Raw genomic sequence first — 15,118 nt, 5'->3', positions numbered from 1 at the left:
CCGCTACACAGTATGGGAAAGCTGCAGCAGAACTGTAACACTCAAGATCCAGTGCCGAAATAGTGCCATGAACAAAGAAATTGAGGATGATAGACATGTCAATGTTTGTTGGGTGGTGTTCTTTAGGATGTCACAACCAGTTTTTTTCCCAAGCTCGGAGCACAGCTGATCTTCTTGTTCCAAAAGCTCCCATTCCCATACCGGGAGTCGAACCCGGGCCGCCTGGGTGAAAACCAGGAATCCTAACCGCTAGACCATATGGGAAAGCCTTAGTTCCCAAGTAGCATATGAAGTATGCTATCTTGGAAAACAATTTGTTGGAAAACAAGTAGAGGGCTCAACTAAGTCATGTGCCAAAATACTGCCTTGACCTGAATTCAAACTGGATTTGCTGCAGCTATAACAAAGAGTCCTAACCACTCTACAATCATGCCATGCAATGCTACCTGTCTTTCTTCCTCTGTATACTTTTCCATGATGGTTCCACAGTACTTGGAGCAATTTCTAAATTGTATCATCAGATAGAAAACATTACCCAGGTTTTTTGGGTTTTTTTTTTTTTTTAAGAACCACTGCACTAGGCCATACATGCAAATTCTTTGCCAAATGCACATGGAAAACAGGAAGATGCATATAACACCTATGAAACTACTTTTGAACAAGACTTTGAATTAATATGACAGAAACCTGGTTGGCCCTTCCAAGGCAGCCGTGGGGTATGTAATTACCAACTGAGCCAAGCTAAGAAGAACCTCTTCAAGCTAGGAGCACAGGTCATTCCGCTGATCTTCTTGTTCCAAAAGCTCCCATTCCCATACCGGGAGTCGAACCCGGGCCGCCTGGGTGAAAACCAGGAATCCTAACCGCTAGACCATATGGGAAAGCCTCCAGAGCCCTATCTTGGAAAACAATTTGTTGGAAAACAAGTAGAGGGCTATAACACAGGTGAGTCTGAAATAAATAAATGGCTCAACTAAGTCATGTGCCAAAATACTGCCTTGACCTGAATTCAAACTGGATTTGCTGCAGCTATAACAAAGAGTCCTAACCACTCTACAATCATGCCACGCAATGCTACCTGTCTTTCTTCCTCTGTATACTTTTCCATGATGGTTCCACAGTACTTGGAGTAATTTCTAAATTGTATCATCAAATAGAAAACATTACCCAGGTTTTTTTTCTCTTTTTTTAAAGAACCACTGCACTAGGCCGTACATGCAAATTCTTTGCCAAATGCACATGGAAAACAGGAAGATGCATATAACACCTATGAAACTACTTTTGAACAAGACTTTGAATTAATATGACAGAAACCTGTTTGGCCCTCGCGGCGGCCAGCCGTGTGTAGGTGCAGAGCCATATGATGGTCACCATGGCTCGAATCCGCCCTTTGGCAAACCATGACATAAATAATGGAATCTATTTCCCTGTAGAATTGTCCCATAATCATGTTTGTTGTGTCATTACATCTCCAGCTCCATTTCACTATGGATAGGAAATCCTTTCTGCCATCATTCTACTTAATAGTTATCTCAAATACAATTAAATGTGAATGTGAATGTTTTTTTAATTTTTAAATTTCATTGTTTCAAATTGTTAAAATTAGGGATATGTTACGGCCCCCTGCTCTGTGCTACTTATTCTGGCGTTACTTCACAGGTGCCTTGTTGGCGGAGTACCAGGTCATTTGCGCAATTGGGAGCACCTGTGACCAGATGTTAAAATGTGCCTGACTCTTGTCTGAAGGAGGGAACTCTCTTCCCACGTACCTGTTGGTTCTTTTTGGGTTGGCATCCGTGCTGTAAGGACGTCATTCGTTTATCTCGGAACAGCGTCGCGATATCAACGTGCGGCCAAGAATATATCGCATCCGAAGTGATAAGAACTTCCGTTGAAAATGAATGGGAAAAGTTAAGGAATCCGCGCTGTAAGGACGTCGTTGGTTTTTCTCGGAACAGCGCCGCGATATCAACGTGCGGCCAAGAATATAGCGCATCCGAAGTGATAAGAACTTCCGTTGAGAATGAATGGGAAAAGTTAAGGAAAGTTAAGCTTAACTATCCGCGGCGCAAGGCAGAACCTCTTAAAGCTCGGAGCACAGGTCATTCCGCTGATCTTCTTGTTCCAAAAGTTCCCATTCCCATACCGGGAGTCGAACCCGGGCCGCCTGGGTGAAAACCAGGAATCCTAACCGCTAGACCATATGGGAAAGCCTCCCGTTTCCGATCTCTGCTCACGTCCAGGTCTGGGGGGTGTGGAGTCGGGTTGTACGTGATGAGAAAAATATGTCGTATATCTAAGAAGAGGACTATGACACTTGTGAAGTTTTTTTTCGCCACTGAAAAAATTGAATTTAATCAGACTCATTCCTTCAAGCATAGACCACAGGCCATGTCTATGACCCTTTTGACTTTAACAGTAACATCCTATCGACAGAATGGTTCGTCTTGGTAACGAGTGACACAAACGCACAATAACTGCATTTAATATTATACAGTATTGATTGACTCTGTTTTCTCATCGAGCGTGCGTCTTTATTCAATATCGTTTGGAAGCTAATTACGTACTACTTAAAGGTTTTTTTTAAAGGAAAATCCTCATTGGCACTGTATTTTTTAATTACTGCTTGTGAAATCCATGACCGCAACCAAAAATTTAAATATGTGGCGAACTAGGGCACGTATCGCTACCACGAACTTTCCAAGAATAAGCCAATCGCTTGCTCGACTGCCTGGTTAGCCTTTCCAAGGCAACCGTGAGTCTCTGTAATCTGTGGTCCAATGAAATCATTGTCCGCTATCAACAATCTAACAAGAATTGAAGGGCATAGCCAATCAGAGAACGCACCGCTACCAGAAATCATATCTCAGTGTACAGTAGGTAACGCGTTAGTCGGAAGGTTGTGAGTTCAACCCTCACACGGGGAATCTGCATTTCAGAACTTTGTTAACAAGAAAAATCGGGCTGGCTTTGCATATATTTTAGAAAATTAAACCGTACGAAATTAAGTTGAAAACAGACTAGAAGCAAAATAGGTAGGTAACGGAAGGCGCTATGCTCTTACCGTGCTTCTTCTTTATATATACCAATATTGGATGTTTTTGGAGGTTCTAAAAAAGGCAGTCTATTTTGAAGACGTATCAGAAGGACAATATTTTGATATAGACTATTATTAAACTAATATATTGCAATATATCGTAGCAATATAAATTAAATATTTTTTTCTGAATAAGGTCCTGGAAGATATATTCATTTGCTAAATATTATTCTTGTTTTTTCAAAACATTATTTTGTCCACTATACTGTCTTTATGTGGGAATTATTTTAAACACTACATTTTATTGTGAAGGGTGATTTTACACAAGTTGAATAATGTTTTTATTCCTGTAAACTGCGAAAACTGCGAGTGTTATTTCCGGTCCTCCAGTGACGTTAGAGACACAAAGATGGCGGCGTCCATGGTAAGAGCACGAGTATTCCTCGGTAGAGGATTTGTGAAGTTGTATCATTTCAGAGCTTTTAGTTTAACTGTTGTCATTTTACTGTGGTCTGTCAGCAGGAAGTTGGGGTTTCTGCGTTTTCAAATGAAACGGATTCTACTGGAAAAGAATCAAGCGACACTAAAGAGGTAAAGTACCGGCTAGTTTGCCACACGTAATGACACATTGCTAACGTTAACTACAAGTCAATGCTGTTTCGTTACAATTCCCCCTGTTAAATAATGGTATGGTATCATGTATGGAAAACGATTCAATTTAAGATTTTGCTAAGTAGATACGTTGATTTTACTCAGGAGGACGATGCTACCGAAGAACCAGAAGAACCAAAAGAACCGAGAGTTCGGGAAACTCCAGAAGACATCAGATTCGAAGCCATCGTGAACACCCTCGCTTTTCATCCGACGCGGGACATCCTCGCAGCTGGTGACATCGATGGAGACATCTACGTGTAAGCTGATGTGTAAGCGTGTTTGTGACATAGATGGTTGAAAAAACAGGGTTTGTTACTCCCAGTGACCCAGCCCCCAACCTCACACACATAAAGAAACACAAATGTGCAATCCCACACTATTTTTCCTGTATTTAAGCGAACTAGTTCTAGTTAACCAAAATATTGAAAGTGGTATTTTAAAGTGTTTTTTGTTTTGATAGTTTTGATTTGGATCATTGTCCTTTTGGATCAATACATTGATCTGAGTCGATGTCGCGCTACACCCTTAACCTGAGCTGTCCAGTGAAAAGCCTGTTTCCTCCCTTAGCTACTCATACTCCTGCACAGAGGGGGAAACCCAGGAGCTCTGGTCCTCCGGACATCATCTCAAGTCCTGCCGTGAACTCGCCTTCTCTCAGGACGGCCAGAGTGAGTGACAGACTCCCAGCACACTTCCAAATAAATTTTACCACATTCATGTCCGTGTGTATTACAAACTGGCTTCAGAATGTGGTTTTAAGTACGTTTCAAACTTGTCAAAATGTTTTAATACCGTGCAGTAAAGATAGTTATTTTTCTGCCCAGAGCTGTTCAGTGTGTCCAAGGACAAGTCCATTCACATCATGGATGTGGAAGCGGGGAAACTGGTGTCACGCATCACCAAGGCACACAGGTAAAATACTGTGGAAATGTAATTGCTGAAGGTGCTTGACTGGGACCTGGAAGGTTTGTGTTTCAAGCCCCAGTGTCGTCACAGTCATATCAGTGCAGTTAACTCCACATTGTTCCAGGGGGGATTTACCTACTAATCAACTGTAAGTCACGTTAAATGTAATGTTGCACTGCATTGCTTGTGTAGAGACGAGTTTAAAGTTCGAGCAGCACTAGCTTACACGCGTGAAAAGGATTTTTGAAGGGCTGACGTCAAATGAGGATGCCAGCCTTTATATGAAAAGGATATTGATTGGAGGGGAACGGAAAATTGACAGACATTTGATCAACATAAACGCCTGATGCTACACGATGACGTGAAATCTTGTAACATCTCATTTTCCATCTCATTAACCGCTCTGCACATCAAAACTTTGATCAAAACTTTGATGTGCAAATACGCAAGTGTTACAGTTTAATACATTTTCTGGAATATATGCTTTAAGACGTGTTCGTATGGTTGTGAAGAATTGACAAAATTGTGGAAAAAGATTTCAGCTCGTTTTTAACCCATCTTTTCACATGCAAGTGTGCAAAATCTTTTGAAATCATGGAAGAAAAACAAGTACCGTTTTGCGCTCTTGTCAAGAAAAGAGATCATATTTCATCATCGGCCATATTTGAAATAATATCCAATTTCAAACCACAGTTTCATACAATTCCCTTCAGAAGTGTGAAGTGTTAATTGTTGATTTATTTATTTATTTATTGTATAGGCAGTCCTGTTTTCTCTTGACCAAACCTCCCTCTCCGTCCTGTGCAGTGTCCCCATCAACGCCCTGCTGCTGATTGATGAGAACCTCCTTGCCACCGGAGACGACGGTGGGACTCTGAAGGTCTGGGACATGCGTAAGGGCACCGCCTTCATGGACCTCAAACACCACGAGGACTACATCAGCGGCTTGGCCATCGACCAGGCCAAGAAGATCCTGCTCACGTCCAGGTGTGGCACTGCTAGGAGTCGGGCTGCACACCATGAGGAAAATGTCATATGCCGTAACGTTGAATATTGCGATGGCAATATGAACAAATATTGAAGTGGGCACAGTTATGTCTTTCTGCTAACATAGACCCCAGCCAATGGGGGGTGAGAGGAAGGAGAAATAAGAAATAACTTCAGTGCAGGGTCACAAATGCATGAGGCTTTGCTTGGACTCGCAGCTGATCCGTGATTGGTTGCTACTGCCTTCTGTTCCCGTAGCGGCGACGGGATGTTGGGCGTGTTCAACATCAAGAGGCGGCGCTTTGACCTGCTCTCCGAGTTCCAGAGCGGTGACCTCACCTCTGTGGCCATCATGAAAGTTAGTGCGTTTTTTATCGTTGTAGCACTTCAGTATCTTTACCTAGCATGCATTTAGTAAATGCTCTTAATCTGCCACTTACAAAACCAAGTATATGTTTACATTATGAACAGTTATGCTATAATAACTGAAAAGGCAAATTAACACTTGTCTTAGAACTACAGGGGTGAGTGATACAGAATGTTGGGAGTCTGTTTCTCGGGGTAAACACTGGTATTTGACCCCTCAGCAAGTGATGGTTCTGTCCCGCCTGGACTACTGCAATTCCCTCTTGGCTGGCCTCCCAGCGTCTGCCATCAGACCCCTCCAACTCATCCAGAATGCAGCAGCTCGTCTGGTCTTCAACCTTCCCAAATACTCACACGTCACCCCCCTGCTTACTTCCCTCCACTGGCTGCCTGTCATGGCTCGCATCAAATTCAAAACATTGGTGCTAGCCTTCCAAGCAGTTAAAGGGTCTTCCCCAGCTTATCTGCAAAAAATCATCAGACCCTACACCCCTGCCAGACCTCTTTGTTCAGCCTCCACAGGCCGCTTGGCACCTCCCCCTCTCAGAACCTCCACCTCACGCTCACGACTACTGTCTGTTCTGGCTCCACGGTGGTGGAACGAACTCCCCGTTGAGGTCAGAACTATAGAATCCCTCCCCACCTTCAAGCGCAAGCTGAAGACACACCTCTTCAAACAGCACCTCTCCCCATCCCTCCCTACCTCCCTGTGAACCTTAATTGTTGTCTCTGTGACTTGTGTATCAGTATTTTAGTTGGCTAGGTAAGCAGTGTTTGGATAGTTAACTTTGGTGACTTTTGCTCTGTTTGTTTGTTTGTTCAAAAAAAAAAAAAAAAAAAAAAAATGGCCCTTGTCCTTATCTTTGTTGTACAGGTAGCAGTTGAAATTGTACTTACCTCTAGGGTCTTTCAGCGAACTTATCCCTGGTTATGGGTATGCACTTTGTTGTACGTCGCTCTGGATAAGAGCGTCTGCCAAATGCCAATAATGTAATGTAATGTAATGTTATGTAACGTTTGAACTGCACTGGGTATGTGGCAGTGAGTTGTAGAACTCATCAGACCTCAGAGCTCACCACCGAAAAGGTTTCAAGAGAATCTCTTTTTTTTTCTTTCACAAGCCTATATATATATCCGAGTGTAATGGTTAAAAGAAGGTTAAAACTCAGGCTGAATGCAGGAAGGGTCTGAAACCTGCCCGCTCCCCTCCTCCCTGTCTCCCGCAGCACGGCCGTAAGGTGGTGTGTGGCTCCAGTGAAGGCACCATCTACATCTTCAACTGGAACGGCTTCGGAGCGACCAGCGACCGCTTCGCCGTGCGGGCCGAGTCCGTGGACTGCATCGTCCCCATCACTGAGAACCTCCTCTGCGCTGCCTCCATGGACGGGGTCATCAGGTCAGACACACACGCCGCTCTGTAATCCAGCACCTCACACCGCACGGGGCTCTGTAATCCAGCACCTCACACCGCACGCCGCTCTGTAATCCAGCAGCTCACACCACACGCCGCTCTGTAATCCAGCACCTCAGACCACACGCCACTCTGTAATCCAGCACCTCACACCACACGCCACTCTGTAATCCAGCACCTCCCACCACACGCCGCTCTGTAATCCAGCACCTCAGACCACATGCAGCTCTGTAATCCAGCACCTCAGACCACATGCCACTCTGTAATCCAGCACCTCCCACCACACGCCACTCTGTAATCCAGCACCTCAGACCACACGCAGCTCTGTAATCCAGCACATCAGACGACATGCCACTCTGTAATCCAGCACCTCAGACCACACGCCACTCTGTAATCCAGCACCTCCCACCACACGCCACTCTGTAGTCCAGCTCCTCACACCACACACCACTCTGTAATCCAGCTCCTCACACCACATGCCACTCTGTAATCCAGCACCTCAGACCACACGCCACTCTGTAATCCAGCACCTCCCACCACACGCCACTCTGTAATCCAGCTCCACACGCCACTCTGTAATCCAGCTCCTCCCACCACACGCCACTCTGTAATCTAGTACCTCCCACCACACGCCACTCTGTAATCTAGTACCTCCCACCACACGCCACTCTGTAATCTAGTACCTCTTACCACACGCCACTCTGTAGTCCAGCACCTCAGACCACATGCCACTCTGTAATCCAGCTCCTCCCACCACATACCACTCTGTAATCCAGCTCCTCCCACCACATGCCACTCTGTAATCCAGCTCCTCCCACCACACGCCGCTCTGTAATCCAGCAGCTCACACCACACGCCACTCTGTAACCTAGTACCTCACACCACACGCCGCTCTGTAATCCAGCAGCTCACACCACACGCCGCTCTGTAACCTAGTACCTCACACCACACGCCACTCTGTAATCTAGTACCTCTCACCACACGCCACTCTGTAGTCCAGCACCTCAGACCACATGCCACTCTGTAATCCAGCTCCTCCCACCACACGCCACTCTGTAATCCAGCTCCTCCCACCACACGCCACTCTGTAATCCAGCTCCTCCCACCACACGCCGCTCTGTAATCCAGCAGCTCACACCACACGCCACTCTGTAATCCAGCACCTCAGACCACACGCAGCTCTGTAATCCAGCACATCAGACGACATGCCACTCTGTAATCCAGCACCTCAGACCACACGCCACTCTGTAATCCAGCACCTCCCACCACACGCCACTCTGTAGTCCAGCTCCTCACACCACACACCACTCTGTAATCCAGCTCCTCACACCACATGCCACTCTGTAATCCAGCACCTCAGACCACACGCCACTCTGTAATCCAGCACCTCCCACCACACGCCACTCTGTAATCCAGCTCCTCACACCACACGCCACTCTGTAATCTAGTACCTCCCACCACACGCCACTCTGTAATCTAGTACCTCCCACCACACGCCACTCTGTAATCTAGTACCTCTTACCACACGCCACTCTGTAGTCCAGCACCTCAGACCACATGCCACTCTGTAATCCAGCTCCTCCCACCACATACCACTCTGTAATCCAGCTCCTCCCACCACATGCCACTCTGTAATCCAGCTCCTCCCACCACACGCCGCTCTGTAATCCAGCAGCTCACACCACACGCCACTCTGTAACCTAGTACCTCCCACCACACGCCACTCTGTAATCCAGCTCCTCACACCACACGCCACTCTGTAATCCAGCTCCTCCCACCACACGCCGCTCTGTAATCCAGCAGCTCACACCACACGCCACTCTGTAACCTAGTACCTCACACCACACGCCACTCTGTAACCTAGTACCTCACACCACACACCGCTCTGTAATCCAGCAGCTCACACCACACGCCACTCTGTAACCTAGTACCTCACACCACACGCCACTCTGTAATCTAGTACCTCACACCACACACCGCTCTGTAATCCAGCAGCTTGCACCACACGCCACTCTGTAACCTAGTACCTCACACCACACGCCACTCTGTAATCCAGCAGCTCACACCACACGCCGCTCTGTAACCTAGTACCTCACACCACACGCCACTCTGTAATCTAGTACCTCACACCACACTCTGTATGCTGCCACAAGAGACAATTCCCCATTAAGCCACTAGATGGGGCTGTTGGTGCATTTTTGGTCTTGGGCTCAGCCGCTATTCAAAGTTCATTGTGTAGGGTAATCGTGGTATGACACATATGTCTGTTGACCAATCGTGAAAGACGTGTGTTTCCCCCTGCGGATGCATACGCGTTAATGTATTTCTCATTGCCACTGCAGGGTGGCTGATCCTCTTACTGCACTATTTATAGAGTGTGGACGGGCTTTCTAATTGGGTATTACATCTGGAATCTGCCAGTGCTGACTGTGGCACTGCCCAGAGGGAAGCTGCTGATTGGCCGACGCTTCCCCCGGGGGACTGAGTGATTAGAGTTGGGGAGACATCTGTATTTAATCACCCATCAGCCACCGCAGTCTGCCCACACAAGCAGCGCTGGGAGTGTAGCTCCGTGTCTGTGTGACCGCTAAACTGGTGAATGGTGGGGTGAACTGTGGGGTGAGCTGAAGCAAAGGCACAACGTTACGCTTTTGAGGTTTGTGTGTGTGTGTGTGTGTGTATGTGTATGTGTGTGTGTGTGTGTGGCATCGACAAAAGGTTGCAGCAGTTAGCTTAGTTTACAGGCATTCCAGATTGGGGCAAAATGTTAAATGTTCCTCTGTTAAACCTTTGAAAGAAGGTTTATTGGAATATTTGTTTATTATTTTTATCATTATTATTATTTTGAAATTTCAAGGCCTAATACCCTATGCAAGTCTGTTACATTACATTACATTATTGGCATTTGGCAGACGCTCTTATCCAGAGCGACGTACAGTTGATTAGACTAAGCAGGAGACAATCCTCCCCTGGAGCAATGCGGGGTTAAGGACCTTGCTCAAAGGCCCAACGGCTGTGCGGATCATATTGTGGCTACTTCGGGATTAGAACCACCAACCTTGTGTGTCCCAGTCCTTTACCTTAACCACTACGCTACAGGCCGCCCTGCAAGTCTGTGAGTGCTAATGGCAACGCCAGGCCAACACACTGCAAACGCACTGTCCCTTTGTACATACTCAACATGTGCACTTATGTCTCTGTCGAGGTAATAAACCTCAAGAATCCTCAAGGGCAAAAAGCAGAAGAAAGCACAAATGGAAGAAGACTGCTTCATCCTACTGTTGCCTGCTATAGCGCTTCCTCGCTGCGACGTTTCACACTGCAGCTCACATTTGCGTTGCATTCACAATTTCAGTGGACACATTTTAAAACATCAAGACATGTAACTACATTACTTTCCATTACTAGTTGTTATTGAAGTGATGATTACATCAGCCTTAGTATACTCTAAATAGCACTCTTAGCACATATTTGTGGTTAAGCGGTTGAGCTTGGCTAAGTGTTTAAGCGTGGTTAGATGGTTAAGTGGTTGGGCGTGTCTCCTGTTTCTCTCCTCATGATTGAACGTGGTTAAGCGTGGTTTAAGCATATCCCCTGGTTCTCTCCTCGTGGTTGAGCATGGTTAAGGGGTTGAGCATGGTTAAGCGTGGTTTAAGCATGTCCCCTGGTTCTCTCCTCGTGGTTGTGCGTGGTTAAGTGGTTAAGTGGTTAAGTGTGGATTAAGTGTGGATTAAGTGTGGTTTAAGCGTTGTTAAAGCGTGGTTTAAGCGTGGTTAAGTGGTTAAAGCTTGGTTTAAGCGTTGTTAAGTGTGGTTAAGCGTGGTTAAAGCGTGGTTAAGTGGTTAAAGCTTGGTTTAAGCGTTGTTAAGTGTGGTTTAAGCGTGGTTTAAGCGTGGTTTCTCTCCCCTCGCAGGGCCGTTAACCTCCTGCCGAACCGCGTGCTGGGCAGCGTGGGGCAGCACGTGGGCGAGCCCGTGGAGCAGATCGGCCGCTCCCGCGACTCGCGCTTCCTGGCCAGCTGTGCGCACGACCAGCTGGTGAAGTTCTGGGACATCTCCAGCCTCGCCGACATGGAGGTGAGCGACTACCGGCGCCGCAAGAAGAAGGGCCGCAGCCTGAAGGCCCTCAGCAAGAAGGCCTTCGGCACGGGGGACGACTTCTTCTCCGGCCTGGCGGAGGACACGCAGGGAGGGAAGGAGGGAAAGGAGGAGGAGGAGGGGTGTGACAGCGGCGATGACGACAGTGACAGCGGCAGTGATTGAGCGCGTGGACGTTTGGCGGGAGGAAGAGGAGGAGGAGGAAGGGGGATGACGGGATTGGGTTTCCCCTGGATGACGCAGGTCACTCAGATTGGTTGGCGGCTTGGGAGGCGCTCCTGACGCACGGGAAATGGCCTGGAACTTTGTCACAAACTGACCTCCGGACCCCCCACCCCATCCCCCTGAGGGGGGTGAAACTTCTGACCCCAATCTGACGGATGTTTGACCACTGCATGACACGACTCCTGGGGCAGGTCAGACTTGGTGTTCTGAGCACTGAACTTCTGAACGCTCAAAATTACATCATCGCATTCTCACATAACGTTTTATTTAGCAGACGCTTTTATCCAAAGCCATATACAAAAAGTGCACACCAAGGTCATTAGAACAAACTACAGAGCAGGTCGAATAGCGTACAATTGTGCTTTCCCAGTTTCCAAAAAAAAAAAAAACAAACACAAAAAATTAACTCATTTGCAATTGCATCCCTATATTTCTTTTTTATTTTTTACAAATCAATTTGAACATCTTTTGACTGAAAGAAAAACCTAACGTAGCGATTGTGTAATATGTCCTGGTTGAGTAGGTAAAATGGAGGCCCTTTGAGAGTCCCTTAGTGGAGCCTGTAAATCCAGGGCTTGTGAAACCGGAGATGACCTGAAGAGACAGGGAGGCAGGGCCTGGTGCTAATTAAGGGGTTAGAGGTCGCTCTTCAGGGGTCCAGAGGCAGGTCTCCCCTCCACAGGGCACCAGCACGTCTGAGTCTCTTGGCAGCTACACACACAGCCTGCTGATAGAGGAGTGTGTGAGTGTGTGTGTGTGTGTGTGTGTGTGTGTGTGTGTGTGTGTGTGTGTGTGAGTGTGTGTGTGTGAGTGTGTGAGTGTGAGTGTGTGTGTGTGAGTGAGTGAGTGATGTATGCAGTATGCATGTGCATTTTCTGATGCAGAAATTCATTGTAATAAGGCCTCATGAATGCAAATGAGACAATAAAAGTCCTTGACATTTCTGAAATGGATTGCTTCGTTGGAAAATATGCATTAGAAAATCCATGTAAAGAAGTTCTGTTGTGAAACCTTGACTTGAAATATTCAAAGCCTTTTTGTTCCACTTGTGAAGACAGGAGTGTTACAATTAGCCTTTCAGTGAGAAAGTGCGTTCAGTATGAGGTCCTGAAGGATCATGGGAAGGGTGTACCATGTCACTGCTGCAGTATTGTTGGGTTATACTTGTGGAAATGTCTTTCAATTAGACTTTTATAGCATAACAAAGCTAACAAAGAAAGCTGCCCATACCATCCAGTTAGCCTTCAAATAGCAGTTCTGTGGTTTACATTCCTACTGGTGCAAACTCCAGCAAAGATCCACTGCATCTTATCTGTGTATCTGGAAATATTATCCTTCCACACATGCATAAAATACTTGCACAGCCTGCGCATAGTAAGTATGCCAGGGATTCATATTTTTACTTGCTAGTTTGGTCAAGGTTTTTGAATGTGTGTGACTGCCAAATAAAATAGATCTGTGTTGAAATGTTTTGTGAGTCTTGGTAGCCTGCATGCTTAAGTGTGAAATAATTTCCCAGCGTTGGTCATGCACAAGCCTTTGTATGTTATACATTTTTAAATGAGCACCATTGGACGAATCACCATTCGCCTTGTTAGCCCTTTGAACATTTGGTTTTTTTGTATTATTATAATTATTTATTTTTTCACAAAAATTCTAATGATCGTTACACCAGCATTAGAATGTTCAGTCAAGAACATTCTAATCGCATTTTAAGCACAGAAATGTTGCACGTCACAAAAGTAGTCACACAATCTCCAATCAGGTTTCTGAATGTGATGGGCCACAGGGTAGCCTAGTGGTATGTTGCTTTATTTGCAGCTGTAGATTTGTTGGGCCCCAGTGGGCAGAAATGGATGCCGGCATATGAAGTCAGGTCCCTAAATGAAAAAAGTAAAGGCCCTTGAACAAGACCCTTACCCCAAAAACCGCTCCAGGGGACTGCTCAAGCCACTCTCCCCTTGTTAACTGTTCAGTAACTGTTCTCTCTGGCATTTCTCCCAGGGTTTCCTTGCAGAAGAGAAATGTCCTCAGTGGGCTTCCCCTAGATGAAAAAACAGTTAAAGGAGAGGCAAAGGTTAAAGGGGCAGTTCACCCAAAAATTAATGTACATTGTTTCCACGTACCCAGAGTACCATCTATCCATCTCTAGTTTAGCTGAGATGTGACAAATTGGCCTGTTTTATTTTCCACCATTAGCCTGATTATTTCAGAAATCGCTATGCATGCCATGAAGACTGAAAGTCACATTGCGCTAAATTGTGAATGATTACATAAAGGGAATAAATATTTTGAACTGATACAATTAAAAGTGAATCAATTGGCTGCAAATGCAATTCTTTCCAAACCTGCATTGTGGGTAAATAATCCTTCTAAACAGGAAAAGTTTGAAAACCACTGATAAAATGGACCACTGCTTTTCTGGTAATCGATGTGCTGATGATTTACATTTGCAAAACTCTACAGCAGCATCTCATCAACAGAGCTTAAAAATGCACATTTAATCCAGAACTATTTATTCTATTACCTGGACTCGCCAACGGTGTCTGTGCAAGCAGAAGTTTCATGTCTTCTTTGTAAAGGTCCATTGTATCAGGTCGAACTGCATATAAAAACATGAAGGCTAGAAAATTTGTCGCATCTCAGCAAAACTATCTGGATGGATAGATAGTACTCAGTGGGAACATTTACATTTAGATTTTAGTCAATTAGCCGACACTTTTAATGCGAAGCGACTTACTTACGTGCATACATTCCTCAACAAGTGAAAAGCATCAATCCATGAATAGCAGAAATTGCATGTAGCGCAGTTATTATCAAAAACAATAGTCATAGTAAGTGCACGTCTTTTTTTTTTCGGGGGGGGGGTGTGAACCGCTCCTTTAAGAGCTTGTCTAATAAGCTTGTCTTACGCTCTGTGGGGGTGGAACAGAGAGAATGGCCTACTGGCACTACAAAGAAAGATAATTCTGGCTCTCTATGTTCCACTTAAGGGGTTGAAAACTGGGAGCGAGAGCACCGTAAATCTTACTTTCCTCCCCCTTTCCCCATTTCTGATTGCTCACTCCAGGTGTGACAATGGCTACTGATTACGAGGACAGCTGCAATATCTCCGTTTCAAGTTTTTAAAAAGAGTTTTTGTTTTTTGGGTTTTTTTTATGACCACATATGAAGGACGACTGAATCTGTTGCTTCTAAAGAAAGACTTTGTGTAGGTAGGGGAGGGAATGGGTGGGGGGTGTTGCAGTCACTCGTGAGGTTTACTGACCTATACCCTTGGGGTCGTGCTAACAAGGTTAGCGTTTCGGGTGAGGTCCTTTTACATGACATTACATTACGCTCTTATCCAGAGCAACGTACAATGAAGTGCAAATCAAATCCAGGGACAAGTACGTTCAGGGCCCTAGAGGAAAGTAGAGTTCCGAACATGTCTTG

At 45.7% G+C, this 15,118-nt stretch overlaps 1 protein-coding gene and 3 non-coding genes across 7 annotated transcripts; 1 reads left to right on the top strand and 3 right to left on the bottom strand.

The window, feature by feature from the left end:
- Window positions 1-192: 192 nt before the first annotated feature.
- Window positions 193-264, bottom strand: trnae-uuc (transfer RNA glutamic acid (anticodon UUC)). Its single transcript has one exon. It is a non-coding gene; the product is annotated as a tRNA-Glu (tRNA).
- A 545-nt stretch (window positions 265-809) lies between these two features.
- trnae-uuc (transfer RNA glutamic acid (anticodon UUC)) lies at window positions 810-881 on the bottom strand. Its single transcript has one exon. It is a non-coding gene; the product is annotated as a tRNA-Glu (tRNA).
- Window positions 882-2,137: 1,256 nt separating this feature from the next.
- trnae-uuc (transfer RNA glutamic acid (anticodon UUC)) lies at window positions 2,138-2,209 on the bottom strand. Its single transcript has one exon. It is a non-coding gene; the product is annotated as a tRNA-Glu (tRNA).
- A 658-nt stretch (window positions 2,210-2,867) lies between these two features.
- wdr55 (WD repeat domain 55) lies at window positions 2,868-13,155 on the top strand. Of its 4 annotated transcripts, none has more exons than XM_061248546.1 (10): window positions 2,868-3,035; window positions 3,428-3,461; window positions 3,560-3,628; window positions 3,794-3,948; window positions 4,259-4,359; window positions 4,516-4,603; window positions 5,405-5,584; window positions 5,843-5,942; window positions 7,177-7,346; window positions 11,275-13,155. In XM_061248546.1, exons 2-10 carry the CDS (start codon window positions 3,447-3,449, stop codon window positions 11,621-11,623), a joined length of 1,227 nt encoding a protein of 408 aa, XP_061104530.1. In that variant the 5' UTR covers window positions 2,868-3,035; window positions 3,428-3,446; the 3' UTR covers window positions 11,624-13,155. The 4 variants fall into 4 exon arrangements, with proteins under 4 accessions (XP_061104530.1, XP_061104529.1, XP_061104531.1 ...); XM_061248545.1 differs by having other exon boundaries at window positions 3,557-3,628; XM_061248547.1 differs by lacking the exon at window positions 2,868-3,035 and having other exon boundaries at window positions 3,051-3,461.
- The last annotated feature ends 1,963 nt before the right edge of the window (window positions 13,156-15,118 follow it).

This window comes from Conger conger, chromosome 7 (genome assembly GCF_963514075.1).
Source record: "Conger conger chromosome 7, fConCon1.1, whole genome shotgun sequence".
NCBI lineage: Eukaryota > Metazoa > Chordata > Actinopteri > Anguilliformes > Congridae > Conger > Conger conger.
The sequence above is the reverse complement of the archived record's forward strand: the minus strand, read 5'-3'. Positions and strand labels throughout refer to the sequence as shown.